The 15147-nt window shown below is 39.8% G+C and overlaps 1 protein-coding gene across 2 annotated transcripts in view; it reads right to left on the reverse strand.

Annotated features, from left to right (window-relative positions):
• Nucleotides 1–8185: 8185 nt before the first annotated feature.
• LOC118414701 overlaps nucleotides 8186–15147 on the reverse strand; it is a 10572-nt gene continuing 3610 nt past the window's right edge. Inside the window, exons 5-10 of one of the 2 annotated variants that reach the window (XM_035818893.1) lie at nucleotides 13944–14048; nucleotides 12587–12661; nucleotides 11526–11621; nucleotides 9460–9573; nucleotides 8984–9106; nucleotides 8186–8714 (exon numbers count right to left, since the gene is read on the reverse strand). In XM_035818893.1, coding sequence (XP_035674786.1) covers nucleotides 8698–8714; nucleotides 8984–9106; nucleotides 9460–9573; nucleotides 11526–11621; nucleotides 12587–12661; nucleotides 13944–14048 — 530 coding nt within the window. In that variant the 3' untranslated portion in view covers nucleotides 8186–8697. Of the gene's footprint in view, nucleotides 8715–8969; nucleotides 9107–9459; nucleotides 9574–11525; nucleotides 11622–12586; nucleotides 12662–13943; nucleotides 14049–15147 lie in introns of both variants that reach the window. The other variant, XM_035818894.1, reaches the window with a different exon arrangement.

Genomic DNA, 15147 nt, shown 5'->3' on the forward strand with positions numbered 1-15147 from the left:
CTTGCCATTCGTTATCTAGTGTAATAAATAGCAGGATAAAGGCTCGAATTTCTTTGTTGTTTTTTCTCTCAAATTTGCAAAGTCCCACTTGATATGAAGCAAATAAGAGGCACAATCAACACTGTCACCATTTCCCGCAACACCTATAATTCTAATGTTTTATGAAAGATCCACCACAACATTAGTATTGGTTGATGGCTCAGGATAAACTTTAGCCACGGATAAAATATTAATGGCAAATGTTACAAACACGCACTGTAAAACAGTACCGCTAATCAACAGAGGTGATAACATATACATAGTCGAAGATATGTTCACTTTGTCTTTTGTATCTGTATGATTTGCTATATTTATTTTAGACCAACGTTCACAACAACCTCCAAGTCAACACAATAACTGGCAGCTACCAAAAAAGTGGCCTGGATGCTGGAATTCCGAAAGTCAAACTCACCAATTTTGCTGTCTATAGCGTTGCGGATTTCGTTTATCTCGTCTAATAAGGCCCTGGCTTGCTCTTCGCCGAAAGTATCGAAGAGAAGGGCTCGAACTGTGTGGAAGCAAGGGGAGTCATGCATTTTGATTTGTATCTTCATTAAAAAAAATACACATATTCATTGTTAGCCATAATCGATTTCTGAATGATTAGATTGTCTAGATTCACCTTTATGATACAGTACACCATAAATATGTCTAATTTGATATAGATGTAGTAGAAGGTATTTTCAACTTACACCGCTGTTGTAGATCTGGCGGCAGGTTCATCACGTCTGTAGCAAGCTCTTCTATTCCATACTGTGTTTTTTCATCTGAAAGAAAAGAAAGCATGACAGGTCACCAATACATGAAATCACGGGACACCTCTTCATACCTTTGGAGACAGTCAATCTATCTTTCAATCAATCGATATGTATCGATACATTCCAATCTCTATAGTTTGTCATTGTCGTGCTGGATGGTCAATCCTGAATCTTGCTAGGCAAATTTGAATTTGCCATTATGTGATTTCAGTCACATGATCATGACCATTGGGCACATGCAAATTTATTGAATTTACCAACATTGCGCATTGCAATATCAATCATTTTCGATTTGACTTTGGCAGGGACAGGGTCAGCGGAATTTTGAGACGATCGCGACAACGTTTCTTGGTGAGAAAGATAAGTGGGTATAGAAATCATTTGTAACTGAAAACATTTTCTCTATAGTGGCCACCTGTCTATAGCGGCCACATTTCTCCAGCCCCTTGAGTGGCCGCTATAGACAAGTTTGACTGTACATACATGTACTGGTAGTAGTTTCCGCACACCTTCTTCCATTGGGTCCGCTCCGGTCTCCACGTCCTCAACCACAATTTCAAACGCCTCCGCCTCCTCCTCGTCTACCCATAATTCCTCTGCTAGGTCATCGATCTCTAGAACAAAGAATAGTTTCGCGATTCTGTCAATGATTTGATAATGGCACCTATGTTCATCTACTAGAATTCTTTCAGAAAAAACATGGGGGGTGCGTCTTGTCTGCCACATCTGGTAAATACCAGAAATAGTAAATACCTTAAATTTTGTATTTGACTCTACACACTGTATAGTGGATGAGTGCTTCAGTGTCCACTAGTGTAGTTTCCGGCAGGGTTTGGAAACTTCATAGCCTGTAGATGTAATATTACCGATTTGTAAGCATTCTAGTGGCTTTTCATAAAATACTGAATCAACACCGAAGGCTTCCAAAAATGGCTAACGTTCATAGGATGTTTAGACTTTTGTAAACATGACACAGAACATCATAAGCACGCTATAAGCACTATAACGACAAAGCACATTTACCTGGCAGTTCACTCATGTAGATTCGATATGCTTCATCGAAGATCTGCTGGGTTGCCTCCTCGCCCATTCTTTTGATGAATACTGACTTAACTGAAACAGGAAGTACATTCATAGCGAAGTTTCTAAAATAAAGATGTCTATATTTACATACGAGGTACAAAGCAATCGCTTTCAATATATTCTATTTAGACTAAAGGAAATATCTCAGAGGGACAGGTGTGTTCACCATAAACCCGACGCTGCTTCGCTTCTCTAACATAATAAACTCCTACGTAACAAAGGTCAGGCGAAGCAGCTGTAAGTATTGTTGCCGCAAAATTCGCTGAGTGATGATTAGTCATACAAATGGCATGTGTTTAGAGTGCTCACCTCTCTCAAGCTCCTCGTCGCTGAGAACCTGTAATCTTTCAAAAACTTGCATCACCTGTAGACGGAACGGAACGTCTGTGGAGAGAAATTTAGAACTGTTGCTTGATTCACTGAGCAATCTGATAGCAGAACACTACCCTGCCTCACTTTATTACAGTCAACCCAGTACAGATGACAACGTCTCCAATGTAACCACGTTTTGGTGTAATTTTCCCCATGGATACAAGCATTGATACACCGCAAGTACCGAAGACTGTGGTATTATCATGTTTTCTAGTAACCATGTAAATCCAACCATGGATATCATTTGATATTGATGTCCGCCCTGTCCATCAACTCGGTTGAAAGTCCTACCGTGAAAGTGGCGAATTGATAATTTGCATAGTCAACATCTTATCATGTCAATCATCACTTAAGCTGTCTACATGCCAAACAAAAGTCATGAGGGCCCCTTCGTGAACCATGTTGCTTCAAAATCTTTTAATCCCCCCCTGCCGTTCCATAAAAGCCACCTAGGAGCCCAACCCTGTGCAATGTCATGACCATTGCATGTCCAGAGCACAGAGCAGAGACACCAAAACCAGAAGTCTTATCGCAGTACTATGGCAAACCACAAGGGGCCGTAATCTAGTAATTTCTTTCCTTAACCAACACCTACCATGTAAGAACATACTAGATAACTAACTTGCACACAGACACACAAACACACAACTCCGAACACATACCATTTTTGAGAAAGGTAACGGAGAAACCTACTGTCATTTTCGTGGTCCGTCTTCCCCTCCTCGTCGTCGATGAGTTCTTTGAAAACCTCCTCGTCTTCATCACTGAGGTTGTAGTCGTCTTTTAATGTTTTTATCACTGTAGGAAATTAGGAACCAATCGGTAGACAAAACTAATTCTGCTGATGCTTAACAGATGGAATGAATGAATAGCACGATTACATTGGCACTTGTCTTTTGATCCGTGTGGTATTATTTAGCTATTTTTAAATTTTCTTCACCAATATTTTCATCTTTAATCGAAGCAGTTATCTGTGATTAATAGTGCACGTAAAAGCTCGAACAGTGCATGTAAATGGCGCTCCACTGTTGTGGCATCATGTATAACTACACCCCATAATATCATCGGCGAAGGCTGCAACAACATCATACTCATGACTACACAATCAGTGACCTGTGCTGCCTTCTAAATGCCCTGTAGATCGTCTAAACCCTCGTAGACTTATTGCTAGTCGTGTTGAAGCTTTCGTCTTTCTTTCAGAAACAAACACGCTTGGCGTGACACAAACCCGCAGAAGGGAAGTGAACTGTGACAAAATTGTACATGTATACTCAATAATGGTAAATTGCCGTGAAGAAGGACTGTCCTAGAAAGGTCACATATCTCGAAGGCACGTCCGCCATGATGGAAAATAACTTTGTAGGATACAAATTCATATTACTTGGAAAACTTAAAGTGAAGTTATGTAACAGTGGTCTAGTTATATCAAAACGTTCTCAAATCAACTAGCTTCTTGCCATGTCATTCCCTCAATCTCTGATATAACTAATCCACAACTACATAACATCCTACGTGATAGTTCACCTGGATAACAAGATGTTTACTCACGTTGCTGTTCATTTTCCTCCCCCGACTGGGGGACTGGGATGCAGTGAACACTTTGTAGGACACACAGGGCCAAAATAACTATCAGGTGAAACTTCATTATCACTGCCATAACAAACGTTGGGCCTGCAACGTGTCAGCTGGCTTCGTAGGAGAGTAGAACTAACTAGTTTTTCAAGTTATTGTACGACGTTACATGTGTCCTATTGAGAAGGAAATGCCCGGGGGGATGGGCCGTGTATCTGACCTTACATGCACATTGTTATCTTGTGCCTCACGAAAAATGCCACAGTAGTAAACACGATGTACGCTACCCAGATGTGTGTGTATGTGTGTGCGTGTGTGTGTGTGTGTGCGTGTGTGTGTGTGCGTGTCTGTCTATTTGCTTGCTTGTTTGTTTGTTTGTTTATTTACTTATTTATTTAGTTACACATTGGAGGAAGTGTTGACAGGTGACTACCACCTTTTCAAGATGTCAACCCGGAGACGAGCTGCAGACTAAATTAAACCTGGGTGAAGTGAGGATGGTCGTGTAAAGTGCCTATCCCAAGGGCACAACGTTGGGGGCACGGTGGGTATCGAACTCAGGACCTATAGATTCCGAACTGAACACCACGCCCGATGCCACTCTAGCCACAATGAGGCTAGCGTCTGTGTGTCTGTTTGTCTCTGTGTCAACTAGAAAACTCTAGAACGGCTGAATGTATAGGTTACACACTTGATGGTGGGGTGTGACAAACACTGAAAATGATTAGATTTTGGAGCCCCTAGCGACTTTCCTTGGTACTGCAGCGGAACTTCCGGTTTCGATATCTCGCGTTCTGAACAAGCTATGGTCACGATTTTGGAGCGTTAGATAGCTCTTGCGCTTGGATAGAAGTGACATGACTTTGGGCTCCCTAGCGACTAGGTTTGGAATTGCAGGGGCATTTTGTAAGCAAAATTCCAAAGAGGATAAGTCAACATAGGAATGACGGATTTTCAGGATTTCAGGAATCTGGGGAGCTTTGACAAAGATGTGTAAAATAGAAATCATGCAAATAAGAAGCTAATTTGCATAATTATGAGAATATTTAATCATAGCAGTTTTTCTTTTTAGGTAATCAGATAGCTTGATGACTAAGCAAATGATGACTTAATTTGCATAATTAATTAGGAGCTTACATAATTCCATTGTTTTCCATAACTGGACTTCAATAAATGAAACGAAATTGATTATAAATGATGGGATTTTTTTACTTGTGACATGCGTAAGCTAATCAATATCTAAATATGTAAATTATGTAAATGTGTATACCATTGTCCACAAAAGCTCAAAATATTTCATGGAGATATGAGGTCGCCGAACTCTAGTTTCCATTATTTTCACGGATTGGAAGTAAGTCTGATCTCTGAAAAAAGAAACGTTGTTACCTTACAGATCTACATCTCCATGAACAGACGTTGCTTGAATACCGAAAACCTCAACATTTTATAGTGCTTTATCATATGACCAATCAGAACACCCCATTTAATGTAGGTTATGGCACCGTAATAATAATAATAATAATAATAACTGTTCTTAGTTATAGATAGACAGAAATAGAAACTGTCATCGATAATCAAATCAGTGTACGTCTTTGTACAACACCCCCCCCCCCCCATCGTCTTCTGTTTGCTGCTTTTTCCTTAGATCTCAAGTCTAATGTTCTGGTTGAGATGTAGCTTACAGTCGTCTGTCAGACTACTGAGGAGGCCTTCACGTGGCCTTCCTAGCCTTGGTTTGAGTTTCTTACCTTTTTGCGGCGGCAAGTCCAGTGGCATACGGATGATGTGGCCGAATAGGACCCATCTAAGACGGTGGACTGCATTTTGTAATAGTGAGGCTTTGCACTTGCTGTACAGCTTGATGTTGCTAATGTGGTATGGGTGACCTGTGAAACGTCGGAGTTGTTTTCGGTGCCATGTGTCGATCTTGTATGCCAGCTGCTCGGTGAGTCCCCACGTCCCGGCATTATAAATGCCACCGTAACACATGGAAAATCATTATTACATTAACAACCATGCATTAGATAGTTTAATTAACAACCGGTTGTTAATGACTTTTGAAAGTTTGAACCAATCAGAAGGACAGACACACTGGACTCTGACCAATCAGAATGAGAGATACATGAATCAGAGCAAGGAGGAAAGATAAGACCCCACAGGGAGGAATGATCATGAATACAGTACAGTAAAAGTCTGGGTACAGTAAAAGTTTGAAAGGCTTGACATGCCAAGACGGCAATGTTTCGAATGTTTTCTGTGGAAATTTTGACTCAAAATGCAATCTGTAATCTCCTCATGTACCAAAGAACAAATGTGAATTTTCAGAAATTCTACCAAGGAATTCACACGTATAGTACCAATGAATCAATGCGTCAAACAGGAGTTTGCAAGTTTGGGTAGGCTATATCATTTAACGTTAATGACCCGTAATGACCCTGGTTCGCTTCGCTCACTCGTTGGTTTCATTCGGTGATTATAGCAAAGGACCAGTCGTTATCACACCATACATACCTTGGGGCGGGTCATTAACTCTTAATTATAGAGAAACACAGCACAACATTTGACATGTGTTTATTCAATTCAACAGGATATGTAACTCCTGATGTGTGTGCTGACAATTGTAACTTGGTTTGGTATTACGGTATAGATACGTTTTGCCTGATGTATGTTTTGTTCAGTGCAATACTTACACATTGGTTTGAAAAAGCCGTTTAAGGTGCCTGCCACTTCGTAATAGTTTATGTCGTAATCATTCTGTACTGCATAGCTGCAAAGTAGGGGAGAATTGTTATCAGTTATCCAAAGATCAACTAAATGCCATTCTGCATGGCAAATTTGAACGTTGGTTGAGTGAAGTAGACAGTACGGCACTTCAAAAAGAAAACCCAGAGAAAAAGAAACGTATGTCTTTCATACTATGACAAAATGTGTATAGGATAAGGCTACTGTGTGCATGATGTTTGCTTTGCCTATAACTAACTAGAGTTCCACGAACACATACCTTTGCCAAATAAACCAGGTTTGTTATGTAGAATGATGTCTGTAGACAAATGCGTTACTCATTTCATTTTCTTCATAATTATATGCTTGGAGTTGGTTTATAAAATTTCGGCATTGATTATGCAAATTAGATCCCAAGTTACAATTATTTGATATCAAATTGTATCAAGCATAACTTAAGCTATCAGCATACCAAAAATCATGATGATCCTTTGATCCATTCTTGACTTATTCTCTTTCAAAGTCTTTAAATACACCTCTTACTCTCTTCCCTCTTTCTCAGTTACATATGTGACAACTTTGATGAAAGTACTATAATGGAATGCAGTGGATTTATAAACTTTTCCTCATCAATTATGCAAATTAGCTGTTAATTTGCATAATAAGTATCACATTATATAAGTCTTCACTTAGGCTATCTACATGCCAAAAATCATGACGATCCGTCAACACGTTCACATTTTCTCATTAATTATGCAAATGAGATCATCATTTGCATGATAAATATGTATTGACATTTCTCTCTTTCTCAGCTACATATGTGACAAGTTTTAAAGTCCTATCATGGAACGTAGTGAATTTATAAAATATCCTCATTAATTATGCAAATTAGCTGTTGATTTGCATAATTGGTATCTCATTATGTTTGTCTTCACTTACGCTACCTACATACCAAAAAACATGATGATCCGTCAACATCTTCATATTTTCTCATTAATTATGCAAATGAGGCCATCATTTGCATAATTGATATCTATCGACATTTCTCTCCTTCCCAGCTACGTATGTGACAAGTTTGAAAGTCCTATCATGGAATGCAGTGGATTTATAAATTTTCCTCATTAATTATGTAAATTAGCTGTTGATTTGCATAATTAGTATACCATTATGTAAGTCATCACTCATTCTATCTACATACCAAAAATCATGACGATCCGTCAACACGTTGTAGAGTTATTCTCGTCCAAAGTTTGAAAGGAAACCGGCGCCTGCAGTTCCAAAAAAGCCGCTAGGGGGCCCAAACTCACAGCACTTACTCTCTGCCTCAAGGGCTATCTACCACTCAAAAATCATGATCACAGCATGTCCAGAAAAGGAGATATCAAAAATTGAGGTTCTGCTGCAGTACCTTAGCAAGCCGCTAGGGGGCCCATTATCGAACTTGACCTTCGTTTTCCCGACCCCTACCCACCTACCAAATATTATCGGGATTCATCCAAGACTTCTTGAGTTATGCTGTTAACACACACACACACAGAAACACACACACAGACTCACAAGCCCAAAACATAACCTTAGCCATTCTGGCAAAGGTAATAAGACCCAGATAAGATATAAAATTAATTAGAAGAAACATGGCGGTCTGTATGCAAAGATTTTCAATGTACTTTAATAGGGTAACTGTTTCTATCATAGGATCACGATACAGACTTGCAATATGTATATGCTTGGCGTGTAATATACATGATCTTATACAATCTGAAAATATATGCTCTAACAAAAGGAATACTGCATAATCTATTTGCTTTCATCAAAATGAATAATTTGATAGTATTACATTTTCAGTGCTAATCATTAGAGGCAGATTGTTGTATCCGAAACTACCCAAATCTGCATAGACGAATGAAAGCTCATCTGTGTTGGTAGAGTCCATAGTGAATTTTGAATCTTTAGAATCTGAATTGACAATCATCGATATTCAAAGGAAATCTGTCAACTTCATGTTTCCTCGTAATTTATCGTTGGTTTGTCAAACTAAGAATAATAAACTCGTGAAGGTGATTTCCTCGTGAAATTCAAAGCCCTGTTTCCTCGTCCTTACTCCTCACTACTCTCCCTCACAGACCATTCTACTACGTGTCCATCATTAGCGTTATTCCTGGTGGCCCCCTGTAAGAAATAGAAACACAATTTCAGCACATGGCTATCACAACAATCCAAATCTTTAGCTTCAAGGATCAATGCACGGCTTGCTTGTTCTGGGATTGCTCTGTTTGTATTTCTGGATACCTCCACATGATTGCCGATATTACGTTCTTCAAGAATCAAGGTCACAAGCAAGTTCGTCTCGTTATAATCGCTTTACTCAAAACATTTTGATAGCGCTCCATATACCGCTCTACATTAAATTTTTTACGGATTTACCTATTTTTTCTCACCAGGTGTCTCTATGCCTAACTTCTTCCAGAAACTCTTGGTTTCCTTGGCGTCGGCCGCTTCTTGTTCTTCTTCCTCCTCCCAAGCCTCCTCCAGATCCGGGTCATCAGTCGCCCACGGGTCCTCTGAGGACAAGACAAGCCAGTCCATATTTTACGTTTCTCATCACTTGTTGTTTGCCCCATCTAGTGTGTTTTTTTACGCTCTCGCGTTAGACTTGGTTCTCGTAGAGAATATCATTCATGAAATTGATATGCCGTGTGAATAATGCACCGTGTGTCAGCTTGGTAATGCCATGAAATTTACCTTCACCAGATGTAATGATCCATGACATCCATGTTTCCTCAAACCGTACATAGTGTATTGTGATTGCTTTTATTTCAATCCAGCTATGAACATGCAGAATCAAGTGGCCATAATTCAACTGAAGCCATATATCATAAATCACAAGCACACTTAGGAAAGAAGTCCTTCATACCTACTAACAAGGCGTCTGGAACTTCAAGTCCAAGGTTTCTCCAGAACCGTCTTTCCTCCTCGACATCCCCCTCCTCCGAGTCCAGTGCCATGTCGGTATATTCCCAGTCAGTTTCTGATATAACATTATGAATGAATGAATAAAGACCTTCATTGCACATTTTTGCCACACCGGACTAAGTATAGGTCACAACAAGACATGTTGAAAAGATACAGTTCACAGATACAAAATGAGACTATTGCTGGATAAATTCAACTTCTCATCGCTTTTCTGTTATAGTGGAGATAAAAGAGCAGATATGTTTTATGACCGTTGGTTTGTCTAGTTGCATTGGGAATATGAATTTTTCTACAGAACTTATATTACGTGTATGAAATAAGAAAATTGGTTTTGTATGACCTTATACAGCTCATTTCTCTCTGCGGTATACAATCTACACTCAATTACAAATTGACGGTCGTCCTCTATTCTATCTAAATTACAATATTTGCATAGTCTTTGTTCCAGAGGGATGCGAGTATGTCTTCCTGTTTCAATATAAATGGCAGTTAGACAGTGAGAATAGCAAATCTGATCACAATCATAAAAGTGATAAAGTTGACATGTTACTTGTTCTTTTGTCTGATTCTGATAAAGATTTTATTGCAAATTCTTGCCCAGGGACTACATACAAGTAACGACACGTGCTTCTGTGAGATATTTAGAGCTTTTGTGACTTTCTTATTTTCTTCATCAATCATGCAAGTACGGCTGTAATTAGCATAGGCTTTAAAGGACCCACCACAATTACGCAATTTGTATGAAAGACCTTGCTTTAGGCAGAATCCAGTTGTAAGATTTCATCATTAACACGTTATGTACAAGATGGCCTTGATTTCTTGATTCAGAAGTGTCACAAGCGTGAAGTTCCAATGATACATCACTGAGGAATTATGGTACTTTAATATCAATCAGGCCCTTGCTTGCATAATTGTTATCTGCTCATGTCCCTCCCACCATGAAAAACGTAACATATGATGATGTACCTGAAGTTGACTTTTGATTCTCATCTGTATCATGTATTGTCTTCTTAGACTGACTGGCTATTCTATAGAAAACATTGTAATTGTAGAATTTCCTCAAGTCTTAATCATGCTTAAAAGCCCTAATTTGCATGATTTGTATCTAATTGTGTACATGTTGTCTTCGGGAATCCATCCTCAGTTATCTTAGCAAACACGCTACTGCAGTATCACAATTAGCTGCTAGGGGGCCAAACCGATACCACTTCCTTCTGACGTCAATAGCTATATGCCATCGGAAAGTCAGTACAATACCATGTTCACATTGGTATGATAGGATTTCATCATTGAGTATGCAAAATTAGTCGTAATTTGTATAATTTGCATTTCATTGTGTGCATTTCTGTCTAAGCTACCTACATTCCCAAAATCACAAGAATCCGTACCGCGAACAGAACATCCAAAGGTAATAACATGATGTATAAAAATGACAATGTGATACAAGCGGTCACTCTAGTGGCAAATGTCAACATCTAAATATAAACTTGGAATTAAGTTGGCGACGAAAAAATCTTTTTACAACATGCGCGTGTTGTATGATTTGGGAGGACAGTAATATTCTACAAAGCTGCTACGCTTGCGTGTAGATATATTTTTCCCGCTACGAAGATAAACCCTGTTTTGATGAAAGCTATGCAATAGTTTGCTATCGTCAAAAATGGCATTATAATGTTTCGAAGGCCAATGATAAGAATAATTTACATAAAAGGCGGGATCTTTAGCTTTCCACTGCCCCTGAGAAAGAAGTCGAACCCAATAAGTAGGAATTTTGGAGCATTTAGATTAGAGTAGAGACGTCCTCTATTGCTCTATATTATTTGTTCCTTTCATGTTACCTGCAATGAACCATCGGGCCAGAACTTGCAATAAACTATTATCATGATGTAGTGGTTGTGTAAAAAGAGTATCTTTACTCAGTGGCATACCAACCTAAAGAAACTATTTACGGATGTCCATAATCGTTTGCAAAGTCTGGGGCACAACTATTGAAATAAGACAGCTTACCTAATAGGTTGTTCACGTGGATGTTAATTTCTCTCATCTTGTCCAACAGTCGTCTGCCCATGTCTTCACCATATCTGTTAATGATCAGGCCTCGAACTGCAGACAAAACAAAGGCCACGACCTTGTTTACTTTTATACCTGTCGCACACTATATATTTACCTGTGATGGCAAGCTAGCTGGCTTGGTAAGTCTGAATGGAGACTTCTTGCTTCATTACACCATAATCAATACACGAGAAAATAAATTCCACCCGGAGCAATGATAGACAGACAGAGCTCATTGGTTTTGTAAAATCATAATGGGTAAATGTGTTTCATATATGTGCTTTTATAAGGCTAACTTTGAAGAAACTTGTTGAGTCAGAATCTGGTCTGGATGGCCTGGAACGTCTCGCAGCGATGAAAGACAGACTGTACTGGAAGTCAAACTTCATTTGCTGCACCTCAGAGGATGACAAATGATAATGATGATATGCCTGGCGCTTTTTGTCTCTCTTCCGTCTCGGCAAAGCAGCCGTGAAAAAGAGTGGCTTTATAAAATCTTCATGTCCAACACTACTATATAAACCTGTGGTGGTACAGCATTGTTCAATATACAATGTTGCCATTTGCCCACGTTGCTGATAAGAAGTCAACATGGAGACCGCAACCGGGCAACTCATATATCCCAAGAACCACTATCGACTGGAATAGTCTACCATATTCAACCACCCTTCAAGCTAATCCCGTTAAGTTCAAGGAAGAGGTGTTACAACACCTGAGGAATGGCAAATAAAACAGTAGTACTGCGCACTGGATGATTTGCCCCAACACTAAGGGGTGTTACCCAGTAACCTTACAAGAACAAGAATTGAATATGTTATATATGGCCTGTAGCCATACTTTAGTATAGCCTGAATGTAATTCTAGTCAGTTTACTGGAGCCCCCATACCCCCCTCTCCATGGGAGTCCCGGTGAAGTAGCTAGTATGACATTCAGGTTAAAGTACGCGTTCGTTCAAACAGTGTGTCGCATTAAACATGTATATCATATCTCAGTCTCTGATTAAGAATCAACTCACCTAGTTCCTGTTCATCTTTAGGTAGGGCAGTCACTGAAGAAGCAAACAACCCTATTCCATAGAGAGTTTTGTTATCTGTGAAGACATGTGTACATGTAAGCTGTATTGATATCAAGAACATCACAGGAATGTTACGTCAAGCTTATACAACAACTTATACAGCTCGTACTGAAAGTAATAGTTGTTTAGGACAAACACGTCCCATAATATGGTGTGGTCATAATAGCTCGGTATAAGAAGTTGTTGTGTTTATACTATAAATTTTTATTATCATATAGCCAGGCGCTGTGGACCAATCAGAAGGCCCCATTCCATGTTGGTTATATAACGACGCCGTAACACATAGATTCTGTCCAGCCCGGTGTTAAAAGAAATCAACAAAGGTGCTGATTCTTTTAAATACCTGACCAATCAGAAGGAGCGATACACAGGAAAGTAACCAATCTCCCTACATATGTATGTACCAAAGAACAAATGTGAATTTTCAGAAATTCGACAAATGATTTCACTCGTATAGTACCAAGGAATCTATGTGTTATTCAGGAGTTTGGGTAGGCTATATGATAATAACGTTAACGCTCACTCGTTGGTTTTATTAACCGTTAGATATCGTTCCTAACGTTACATAGAGGTTATGTATTTATTTGGCTGTGAGCGACGGCGCCGAGCAAAAAGGTTGTGACACACACAAACACACACACACACACACTCACACACAGACGCACACGCACACACACACACACACACATATACATACACACACACACACACATACGCACAAACACACACACGCTCACACACAGACGCACACGCACACACACACACACACACACACACACGCACACTCACACACAGACGCACACGCACACACACACACAAACTCACACACACACACACTCACACACACACTCCACACACACACACACACTCACACACACACACACACACACTCACACACTCACATACAAACATCCCCCACACACAAGTGTGTCATAAGTTGCATGAGATGTACGGATGCATATTATTGTGCCTCTCCCATTAGAAGAGCACAAGAATATAGAGAATAGAGCAGATCGAGTAAGAGGCAAAAATGGTACGGCAGTTATATTGGGCCACATTGGAATTCAACGAGATCCTAAAGACATTTTATCGTTAGGTTTAGGGACAATCAAACGTACAAATGTATTCAAGAAAGACACGAGGTGTTTGCTTTGATCAAATGGGCCTGAAGTAGTGTTCAAGAAAACGTATCGATAACGAACGTGTGCATGTAACTTCACGCGTAGTGTTATAGATGTGTGATGATATATTTACACATGTGTGTGTGGGGGGGATGCTAATGATGATGTGGTTTCACCTTCTTTGTACGGGTCGTTTCCCGTCTCAATGTCTTCCACAAGTTTTTCAAACGCTTCATCTTCCTCCTTGTCCAACCACAGGTCCTCTTCTAATGCTCTGTTTGCTAGTTCCAGGAAAGATAAAACAGTGGTCTTCTCTCGTCATGCATTGAATAAGACGAAATACGATATACACTCTATATTTGTCAATACAGACAGGTGGCTACACAAGCTGTCTATCTGGCACATTTTATTCTATACTGAACTGAATAACTTGTCACAAGGTCAAACACGGAAGTAATTTCTACTTTGAGGAAAGTTGCAAAGCCCAAAAGCTTGGCCAGTCTAGCCTCCTTGCAGCGTTTGTGCTACAAATAATTTCCTTCCAACCATCCCTGTTTGCTTCCAATGAAACTGTGACGATCTTTCTGTCGTCACGAAATCTTTTTGCTTAGTTGTGTCCCAATTTAAATACCCGCAGTCAAACTATAACCAAAGCTGATTTTAGTCGCTAAGATATGTTATAACTAACATCCATTGGCATAATACCGGCAGTAATACTTATACCGTCAAATGACATAAACGATAAATTTTCGGTGATCCACTAGCGCAGCAACAGTTATTTCCGAGGTATGCACACTTCAGACATCCACGTATTTCACACGTATTCTAAAAGGCTTCGATAACAGTGCATTCGAAGACAACAAGGCCAAAAGTTTTCAGTTCATTTTGGGGGCAGGCGAGCTTGTCGTGGGACGAACACACTGTCACGTTCATCGCAAGATTTGTAGATAATAATCACACGTGCTCACGGCACAAGACGAGCATGATTCAACAGCAATCTTGAATTTCTTTTGGTGACCTACAACTTGTGTGAAAGTGTGAAGAACCGTTGCATTATCGCCCGGATCTACGGCTGAATGGGTCAAATTGAACGTACGCCGCAATTTCCCCCGCCATTTTAATGCTACGCCAGCAGTAAAGTTTTACGTCATAGCGGTTATGACGGACCAAAATTAAATGAAAATTCTTGTCAGTATACGCCCATTTTCTCATGACTCATGATTTTGTATGCTCATGCGGGTTTTTGTTTTGTGCAATTACTAACAGGAAAGGAAGGAACAACAGAGGATATATAAAGGTACATAGCGGCAGTTAATTGTGCCGTGTTTCGTTCTGCCGGTATCATTGCGCCCCCTTCCAACCACGCGCCCGTTCTCCGGC

Source organism: Branchiostoma floridae, chromosome 4 (assembly GCF_000003815.2).
Source record: "Branchiostoma floridae strain S238N-H82 chromosome 4, Bfl_VNyyK, whole genome shotgun sequence".
Taxonomy (NCBI): Eukaryota; Metazoa; Chordata; class Leptocardii; order Amphioxiformes; family Branchiostomatidae; genus Branchiostoma; species Branchiostoma floridae.